The sequence below is a fragment of the Notechis scutatus genome, chromosome 8 (assembly GCF_049901735.1).
Source record: "Notechis scutatus isolate UNSWTSFEM ecotype Mainland chromosome 8, rNotScu1.2, whole genome shotgun sequence".
Taxonomy (NCBI): Eukaryota; Metazoa; Chordata; class Lepidosauria; order Squamata; family Elapidae; genus Notechis; species Notechis scutatus.
Window position 1 is genome coordinate 22,357,350 of NC_142016.1, and position 10,294 is coordinate 22,367,643.

The window sequence follows — 10,294 nt, forward strand, 5'->3', positions numbered from 1 at the left end:
CATTGGAAGTTTTCTCGCAGACTCAATCAGAAGCAGCCCCAAGATTGGGGTAAAAAAAATTCAGAATGGTGGCCATGACGGTGCACCCAAATCTCAAAACTATCAAGAGGTAGGGGAATGAATCTAGTATCTAGCCACCCAGTGTGGTTTTGAAACAAGATGGATGGCAAATAAATTTAAGAAATATATTAATATATCCTAGCTGATTGGCAAGAAGCAACTGCTAAGTATCTCTTTCTCTGCCTTAGAAGATCTGCAATTAGTAGGACAACCTCGTGGTGCTTCTTCACCAAGTCAGTTCTTCTGATTTCTGTTTCCAATCTTTTCTTCTATAAGTAGTCCCTTTGCTCACTTTTCTTCTATCTTCCTCTTTTTTTTTTCTTTTTTGAGAAAGCGAGCTTTCTCTCTCCCTTCGTCTTCTCTTTTACCCATCATTTTTCTTTCCTCTTTTGGTTGCTTCAACATCTCTCTCATGATGCCTACCAAGAAGACCTCAGATGGCCGATCGGGCAACCAAGCTGGGGGGAAATATTGCGGGGGAATCTCTCTTCCTTTCCTTCTCCCTCTTCCTCCAAATTCAGAGGGGCACGTCTTCCCAAAGATCCTCTTAATAGAATTAAGAGAATCTTAATAGAATCTTCTTTCCTTTTCTTCCAAGTTCAGATCTGCAGCTGCAGAACATAAAGGGGAAACATCTGCCCAATGGTCTTCTTTATGGAATTTATCTTCTTTCCTCCAGTTCAGTGTTTCTCAAGCTTGGCACCTTGCAGATGTGCAGATTTCAACTCCCACAATCCCCCAGGCATCACAGTACCAATGTAGCGATTCATCAAGCTCATGATTTAACTTGTACATATTTTAATCTTGTTTTTTATATTTTATGTCATAGTATGCCCTATTTTAATTGTGATGCTTCTGAGACGAATAAACAAGTTCATAATTAATAAAACATTATTATTTGACGCATAAAGGCTTTCCCGCGAAGTCTGAGAATTTCTGAGGCGAGATAGATAGATAGATAGATAGATAGATAGATAGATAGATAGATAGATAGATAGATAGATAGATAGATAGATAGATAGATAGATAGATAGGCCGAGGTGGTTGAATTTCACCCCCGATATATGCTCAATCGTTCCTCCCATCGCTGAGGCAATCATTACTCCCTTCACACTCGCCCACCACTTTGGTTCGGCCCAACTGCCACTCTTGTTCCTCCTTTTTACGTCTCCCTCCCCCCCGTCTGCTCATGTTGGTACAGCCCAGCCGGCCGGTTCCCTCGCTTTTCCTTTTCGCCCCGCCCCTTCTCAAGGGGGAAAGGGAGCCGCCTGGCTCGAGTCTGGTCGCGACGTCATTGTGACGTCGCCCTATGCGAATCCCGACGGCTTCGGGCAAGGGCTCGCGCGCGGTGCACCAAGGGGCCCTCCCATTGGCCGGTGGTTGAGTAAGCCGCCTCCGGATTCGCTGCGCCCTGTAATCCAATAGAGAGACGGTTTGCTCGACCAGGAGGGTGAGAGAGAAGGTTGGGCGGTGGGGGACAGAAGGGAGGAAAAAAAGGTGAGGGGAGGGGGCTGGGGGAGAGCGCCCTAGTGCAGGGGGATCTAAAGGGGGAGGGAGGCCAGAGGGAGGCAGGGAGCCCTCCCCACCCTACGAGGGGGTGGGGAAGAGCGGCGGGCCGCCACCCCCCCTCCCGCCGGGGTGGGGGGAGGGGAGCCCGGAGCGCGCAACGTGAGAGGATGTGAGAGATGAAGGAGGGGGGTTAGGTGTCCTCCCTCCCAACTTGCAATGGTGTGGAAGTGGGGACCCTCCTGGCGCATGGGAGGGGCTGACCTCCATGGGGGGTTGAAAGTCGACAGGAAAAAGAGGGTGTGCATTTTGGGGATGGGCTACAGGCCCCAGGACAGGGGTGCGATTGGGGTGGGGGTGGGGCGGGGCGTTGCATCTGAGGCCTGGAATTGCCCTGCCAGAAATGAGGGAACCTAATATACTAATGCAATATCGGGGGGGGGTTCAATTCAGTTGTATAGAAGGCGAAGGATGTGTGTTTGTGTTTTATTTTTATAGTTATAACGTGCACTGAAGATGGCATTGTATGAGGTGCAATGACAATAAAGTCTAACCCTCCATTGCATGGGGTCTGGAGGGGGGGAGGGGGGTGTTCTTCATTGCAAAGGAAACAAGAAGGTTTGTCTGGAAAAGTGAGGTGGAAAAGTGAAGGAGATCTGAGTTTTGGCTTCTGCTTCATCCTGTAGCTTAAGAATTAAAGGCTTGGGGGAGGAGGGGGACCCCTTCCTTCTGAAGGCTGGGTGGGTCAGAAACTGGGACTTGAGATGGATGGAATAAGTTGTAACCTTCTCTGCTGTCTTCTTTGCAGTCTTTTAAACTCCAAGCTTTCAGAAAGGATCTTCTGGTCCGAAACGTGGTGCATGTTGCTGACAGAGGCCAGACTGGATGAGTTTCTAAGGTCTAAGGTCCTTGAATTTAGGCCTGGAAGGTATGTGAGAGAAAACTAGGTAAACTATATTGGTTAAACCTCATTGGAGCATTGGGCTTGCTGGCCCGGGCATTGTTCTTTAAAAGGACATAGAGAAGTTGAAGGGGGGTGCCAGACAATTGCTATTAAGTAGATAAGGATCTGAAAATCAACATTAAAAAAGAATTGGCTTAGTTAAGTTGGAAGAAAAATACTACGTACAGTAAGGGGAGATGAGATAGGGATGAACAAATATTTTAAAGGATGCAATGTCCAAGAAAATAATAGGAGAAAAACCAAGGGAATTAGATTCTGGCTGAATATTATTTCTGTGTTGTAAGAAGTGTTAAGAAATAGAAAAGTTAGTCTAGAGCAGTGCTAGCTCCTTGTTAGCAGTTGTCAAATAGGGACTGGAGTCCCACTTACCTGAAATGATTTAATAACTTCCTGCATGGATCAGGAGATTGGGCTAGATAATCTAAAAGGTCTCTTTAGCATATGATATGGAGATTTTCTGAGGGTAGAGAAAATAAAGTTGTATCTTCAGGCAGAAGAGGGGAGGTGAGAACCTTGTGATCCATTTAAATTGAGCTATTTAAATTCACTTGCCAATTTTGAAATTTCCTTTTGGAGTATTATGCAATCCCTCCATGAGTTTTTATCATCCTGAATAATTTAGTATAATCTTGAAATCGGATTGGCATTCAGATTGATTTTTACTTGATGCCATAAATATTTATTTTGTACTGTTTTACTTGCTTCATGCTTCATGATGTACACTGCCCAGAGTTACATATTGAGATAGCTGGCTGTAGAAATCAAATATTGTGGGAGAATCCCAAACTAAGGAACAATAATATGTTTAATGTGAGATAGACAGTGTCAATCTCAGTAGATAATATGGGAAAAGGAAGACAATCTGGAGTCAAATAATGTTCTCTTAATTGCATGGTTATTTTCTAAAAGTCCCTGTTGTTAGAAGGAAGTGACATCTTTACTATTTAATTTTTCATATCCTAAAGCAATAATGAATAGAAGTAAGCCTTCAAACCTAATCAGATAAACCAAACAACACTTTCAAATAAATCAGGTGATAATTAACATTTTCTCTTTTAACCAATTTGCAGCCTGTAGTTGATTGATGAAGACTAGAATTCTATATACCCTTATATAACAGTAATCTCCAGTGGGACAGTCCACATTGGATGGTGCTGCTTGCAATTTTTGCTTTACAACTCAAATTTCTTGCTGTGGAATTTGCCAATGAGTTTTTCACTGTTTCATGAGAGGTATAATGTAGGAGACAGATGTAACTCATTCAAAAAAAAATTCCTGGTTATTGAATGAAAAAGGTTTATCACAGCACATTTGTCTGAAAAGAATGCTTCTGAGTAGCTTCCTGCCACCCATGGATTGGGAAGTGCCTGCATTACAAATGGCCCTTTTAAAAGTCTGAGGGAGCTTTTAAAATAACTTAAGTGTTTGTTCTCATCAATCAACCAGATGTTCCAAGCACAGTCTCAACCAATCAGCTCCCTAATATTTTTCCTCCTCTCTCTTTCTTTTCCCAGTACACAGGGAGCCATCTTTTGTGATGGCTGAACCAGCGGAAGAAACTCTGTTGTATGTAGAGCACCACTATGTCTGCTCCGAGTGCAGCCAGCAGTTTAGTTCCTTAGAGGATGCTTTGGTGCATCAGCAGAGCCACATGTGCTCCCAGGAGCAGCAGTATGAAGTAGTCGGGTTGGCAGAAGCTGGGTTGATGGCAGGTGGCGAGGCTGGTCTCTATCAAACAGTGACTGTGCAGGAAAGCCAGTACCAATGTTTGGAGTGTGGACAGATTCTCATGTCTCCAAGTCAGTTGCTTGAACATCAGGAAATGCACTTGAAGATGGTTACTCATGAACCAGAACCTTTGGTCAAGCCTCTGAGTTCCAGTCAAATCCACTACGAGTGCATAGAATGCAAAGCTCTGTTTACCAGTCAGGATGTGTGGCTTGCCCACCGTCAGAGCCACCGCAAGCCCCCAGAACCACCAGCAGCTGCTGCTGCTCCTCCTCCTCCTCCTCCACCACCACCACCACCTCCTCCTCCTCCTCCACCTCAGAGCCAGGCCCTTGTAAACCTGGAACATTCCTACCGTAAGCCAGAGGAAGGAGGGGATTCCTGTGGCACTGTGCAGTTATTGCTCTACGAGTGTGGTGAATGTTTCCAGCTGTTCCAGTCAACCACAGACTTCCTAGAGCATCAGGCCTCACATCAAGTGATACAGCCAACCCCAGGGACACAAATTAGGGAGTTGCCTGCTTCTTGCCCTGCAGAGCCCAAAGAGTTACTGCCGCCAAATTTAATGGGCATACAAAATGGAGCTGTCCCCGCACAAATTCAGACTAGCGTCACAGCCACCGATCACAGTTACGAACTTAAAAACAACCCCGGGGAGCAGCCACCCCGTAAAGCCAAGCAGGCCATTAAGGAGTATCTGTGCACCGAGTGTGACCAGCTGTTTCCATCAGCCCATAAACTGCAACTGCACATGAGAAGTCACCGGCAGGGTGCCTTCAAATGCCCCCTGTGTAGCAAGGTGCTACCGTCTCCAGCCGCTCTTGAGAAACATCGGGAGGAGCACAGCGGCGAGTCGCGCTTCCTCTGTGTGGAATGCGGCTTGGGCTTTGGCACCGAGGCGGTGCTGCTGTCCCATCGGCGCACCCATTCGCCAAACCCCTTGTACCGCTGCACCTGTGGCAAGACTTTCATCAACATGACCAAGTTTCTCTATCATCGACGCTCCCACAGCGCCAATTCAGCCCAGATCTACGAATTGCCTTCCTCTCCTCCCGAGGACCAGCCCCTCGAGGAAGAGCCCCCGGAAGCCTCAGAGCAACCGGAAGACAAGCAAGAAATCATCCCTCTGGCCCTCATTTGTTCTGTGGGCAGCAGTGTCGCCTCCGTGGAGGGCGGCGCCCAGGAGAAAAAGTCTGACGAGTTTCAGTGCCAGATGTGCAGCAAGGCCTTTCCCAAGCAGACCCAGCTGTCGCGCCACCAGCGCTTTGCCCACAAGATGGAGCGCCGCCACAAATGCTTGACATGTGGCAAGATGTTCAAGAAGAAGTCGCACATGCGTAACCATCTCTTGACGCATACCGGGGAAAGGCCGTACCACTGCAAGGAGTGTGGCAAAAGCTTCAATTCCCCGGCCAATTTGCAACGCCACCGTTTGACGCATACGGGCGAGCGTCCTTACCGCTGTGACATCTGCCAAAAGTGCTTCACGCAGTCATCCACACTGCAGCAGCACCTCCTGGTGCATAGTCGCCACTATCCTTACAAATGCCAGGAGTGCGGCAGTGTCTTCCACCGGCCTTACCGCCTGCTTATGCACCGCTATCACCACACCGGGGAATATCCCTACAAGTGCCAGACCTGTGGCCGTTCCTTCTTGCTTCGCCGCCTGCTGGAGGTTCACCAGTTGAGTCACACTGGCCAGCAGCCGCACCGTTGTACCTCCGGCTGTGGGGCTGCCTTTGTCACGGCCGAGCAGCTGAAGGAACACAAGTGTGGCAAGATGAGTCGCCACTTTGAGTGTTCCGTGTGCGGCAAGAAGGTTGGCTCAACGGTGCAGCTGAGAGCCCACGAACGGCTGCACGGGGACATCCAGGTCCCTGAAGGGGTCGAGGAGGAGCTGCCGGTGCTGGAACCACCCCCACCCCGTCCGCGGCGCCCCGCCTGCTCCAAAGCCTTTGAGTGCAGCGACTGCAAGAAATTGTTCAGCACAGAGACGTCCCTGCAGGTCCACCGCCGCATCCATACCGGGGAACGTCCCTACCCTTGCCCGGATTGCGGGAAGGCCTTCCGGCAGTCCACCCACCTCAAGGATCATCGGCGCTTGCACACCGGGGAGAAACCCTTTAAATGTGAGGAGTGTGGGAAGGCCTTTACGATCGCGGTGCGGTTGGCCGAGCACAAGCGCATCCACACGGGGGAACGCCCCTACCACTGCGATGCTTGCGGGAAGGCCTACCGCTCCTTCTCCAACCTCTGGAAGCATCGTAAAATGCATCAGCAGCAGCGCCTGCAGAATGAGCAGGAAGTCATGGCTGAGGCTGTTGCTGCGGCAGCCGCTGCTGCGGCAGCTGCCGCTGCGACGGCAACATCCTCCGCCTCGGTGGTCTCGAGCGAACCCGTCTATGGCAACACGGTGACCATTATGGAAACCATACCTGTGGTGGAGACCATCGAGATCTACCCAACGGATGGAGGTGTTCACTTTGAGAACATCCAGGTGGAAAATGTCCAGATTGGGGGCGTTTGAGTCAGGCTGGGGGGAGTGAAGAGGGGCAGCTGGTCCCTTGAGGTGGACTGGGAGCTGCTCCCCCTCTTTGGCTCCCCCTTTGCAGGCTCTGGTGTTTGCCGAAACGACTCCTCCGCCTTGTCTCCGTACTTCCGCTGCTCTCTGCGTTCCTGGAATGTGATCGCATCCTTTATTTTTCCACCCGGTCTGTAAATGAGCCGGGTGTTGCTTTGTCCCACCTGCTCACCACTCGGATAGCCGTACTGATGGCTGGGCACTCCGTGCCGTCCTATGGTCTGATGCTTCCCTTTCTGGTTGATATTGGGCCGTTTCCCCCCCTCAGCAGAACAAAACAATTTCTCTTCCGACTTGGGCAACCCATGGCAACCTTCTCTACAGTTGAATCCTTTTAATGCTATTTTTGTGTGTGTGTGTGTGTTGGGGGGGCGGGTGTTGTTGTTGATGATCCCCTTCTTGCTTGGGATTGAGCTGGGTTGTAAATGCATCTTGAATCTGCTCTGTTCACTATCGGATTCGCTCCTTGTTTGCTGTTGGTTTCCTGCTCTAAGATATCCTTCATGATCCATGATACAAATTATTATAATTATTTTTGTTTCTTGCTAACTGGGCTCATTCCCATGGCTGTGGGAGCATTTTGTTATTTCATATTAAAATAAAATAGAAATGAAAACACTTGTGATTTTTTTCCCCCTCCAATTGAGCATTGTATAGCTTTTTTCCCCCCGGTGTGAGTGAAATGTGGTAATGAAGAATGGATAAGGTTGAATATATATAAAAACTACCAACCTGTTAGTTAATTCGGTAATCATCTATGTTAACTGATCACCTAAATTTTCTCAGGCATATATATTTATCTGATTAGTTACTTGATGAGAAATGGAAAGTGAGCCTGATTAACTGATTATTTTAACTACACAGCATTTTAAAAAGCACATTCCTTCATCTTACTCTTGAAAGATAGTGCCTGTCATAACATTTATTTCAACAGGAGGAAATCCTTGGTTGAGATTAATCAAATAAAAGGTTTCCAGCTGCAGAAATTTCATTCAGCCCTAAATATGTTTTTTTTAATGAGTAAAACAAACAAAAACTCTCATTAACTTTGGGAAGGAAAAAATAGATTCGATATTACCTTTTCAGAATTTTAAGATAACACTAAAATGTGTCACAAAATTTTGAATGAAACAATCTGTGCCCCCCCCCAGCCCCTTTCCTGGTATAATTGGCTCAAATGTTAATTAGCTAGCTAGAAAGTATTGGCTTTAACCAGGGATCCCCAAACTTGGCAACTTTAAGACTTGTGGATTTCAACTCCCAGAATTCTCCAGCCAGCATAGCCGGGAGTTGAAGTCCACAAGTCTTAAAGTTGCCAAGTTTGGAGACCTCTGGCTTTAACGGAAAGTAAAGAGTCGTGGCAAATGTAAAGGATATGTCTAGTTATTGTGAAGGTTTTTTTTTTTTTTTTAAGGATGGCAAAAATTGTGCTGTTGTGAATGCCCCTTGAAGGGCCTTTCCTCATTTGGGGAGGAGGGTAGTTTGGCATAACGTCCACTAGGTGGGTCTGTAGACCAGAATATTCTCTCGTTGAATTGTACTAAGAAATGGTTTGGCCCAGCAGTCTGCTTCCAACATTCATCCAGGTGCCCCAGAGGAGTTCAAGAGCAGGACAGGCATCGCCTGGTGTCTTTTCCCAGCGGCATGAACTTTGAATGTGGGCAATTTCATTTGAAATATAATTACCGTTCATGCTATTCGTTGTCGCACTAAATATTTCAAGACTAGCCATTCCTAAGGACAACTTAAGACAGGGCCCTTGATTGAAAGGGGTTACAGGGACAAAGTTTAAATTGGAACGCCCATCCACACTTGAAGTAAGATGAAATGGATCCTTAGAGGCTAAATGGCAATATAGCCAGAAACCTGTTTCCTTTACAACCTAATATTTTTGGGAGAATTGCTCTTAAGTTGCAAAACAGTTTTGGTTACTGTCGGCTAAACCCTGGCTCTGAGTTGTTTCCCCCCTTTCTCCGATTTTCCCTTTTCTAATCTAGTCTTACCATTCCTCCTGCGCCTCACTACTGAAGCAAACAAATCCTAGCTGCAATTCCTTTAACAGAATTGAAAGGGGCTTTGGAGGTCTTCTAGTCCAACCCTCTGCTCAGGCAGGAAACCCTAATATACCATTTCACACAAATGGTTGCCCAATCTCTTCTTGAAAACCTCCAGTGTTGGAGCTCGCACAACTTCTGGAAGCAAGTCGTTATACTGATTAATTGTTCTAACTATCAGGAAATGTGTTCTTAGTTCTAGGTTGCTTGTCTCCTCGATTAATTTCCATCCGTTGTTTCTTGTCGTGCCTTCTGGTGCTTTGGAGACTAAGTTGACCCCCTCTTCTTTGGGGCAGCCCCTCAAATATTGGAAGATTGCTATGCGGCTTTTGGAGCACATTGTTTTTTCCTCTTCTACCCCTTCCTGTTTCCACACACAAGATGAGTGAATGTAACTGGGAGGACAAGGACCTCTTAATCTGGCATGGGAAGAATAGTAGAGAAAGGTTCATGCCACGGTATGCCCTAAGGTGGAAATCTTAGCGGTTAACCAGTTCCTCTTCAGTAGTTTGGTTGGCAAAGGAGCTGGCCATGGTGCTGAGGGCACCAGACAGAAAGGCAGAGTATGCTAAATATGGATTGGATCAAATAACATTTGCCTTTGGATCTTCATATAACAAGTATTCCATTCTCCCAGAGTGGCAGAGCAATTCCTCTTGTGCTTTTATTTTTTTTATTTATTTTTTGATGATAAACGTTCGGTTTTGTCACAACTGCTGGAAGGATTCTGTTGTGATCATTCTTCTCATTTCTCCTGTTTGCTCCCTTAGCTTATGCTTCTATACATTTCCACTTGTCTGTGAATCTTCCAGTTCAGTGGAACACATTTAACGTTTTTTGAAGGAATGCCTTAGAGCAGATGTTACTGAGCTTGGAAAGAAGAACTGTGTTCTCCAATATGTAGAGTACAGTACAGAATAGTAACATAATAAATATTATAATAATGAGCCCTCAAGGTATGGTTTTCTCAGTGGGCCTTAGAACAGAATAAGGGGCTTGTACAATTATGTTTGTTGTTGCCATGGAGGGGATGTGGGGGTGGTGGTTTCTGTTATACTATTTGTAAGGCTGTATGCTGCTCAGAATCACCAAGTGGGCAGCTATTAAATAAATAAACAAATAATAAATAAATAAAACAGCAACAGATTTTAGAGCATCACCCAAAAAAGGCTGTCTTTGCTGGATGATCATTGAGTTTACGAAAGAAATAGACATACAGTAGTCCTTGGTGCTCTCTGAAATTGGTTGTTGTCCTGAGACATTTCATTACCCAACTAGGTAACATCAGTGCAACGCAGGCTTTAGAAACACACTGAAGCAAAAAATTTTCCATGGATATGTTCAGGGCCTGGGGGAGAACTTTCTTTCACTTCAAGGAAAGTAGCAGGTCTTATACCCTTG

The 10,294-nt window shown here is 46.5% G+C and overlaps 1 protein-coding gene across 3 annotated transcripts; it reads left to right on the forward strand.

The window, feature by feature from the left end:
• Window positions 1-1,423: 1,423 nt before the first annotated feature.
• On the forward strand, window positions 1,424-7,455 carry ZNF574 (zinc finger protein 574). 3 transcript variants are annotated; one of them, XM_026681419.2, is made up of 3 exons: window positions 1,424-1,510; window positions 2,375-2,494; window positions 4,045-7,455. In XM_026681419.2, the coding sequence occupies exon 3, from the start codon at window positions 4,068-4,070 to the stop codon at window positions 6,783-6,785; it is 2,718 nt and encodes a 905-aa protein (XP_026537204.1). In that variant the 5' UTR covers window positions 1,424-1,510; window positions 2,375-2,494; window positions 4,045-4,067; the 3' UTR covers window positions 6,786-7,455. The 3 variants fall into 3 exon arrangements, with proteins under 3 accessions (XP_026537204.1, XP_026537203.1, XP_087827226.1); XM_026681418.2 differs by having other exon boundaries at window positions 1,474-1,557; XM_087971100.1 differs by lacking the exon at window positions 1,424-1,510 and adding an exon at window positions 2,064-2,184.
• Window positions 7,456-10,294: the final 2,839 nt, after the last annotated feature.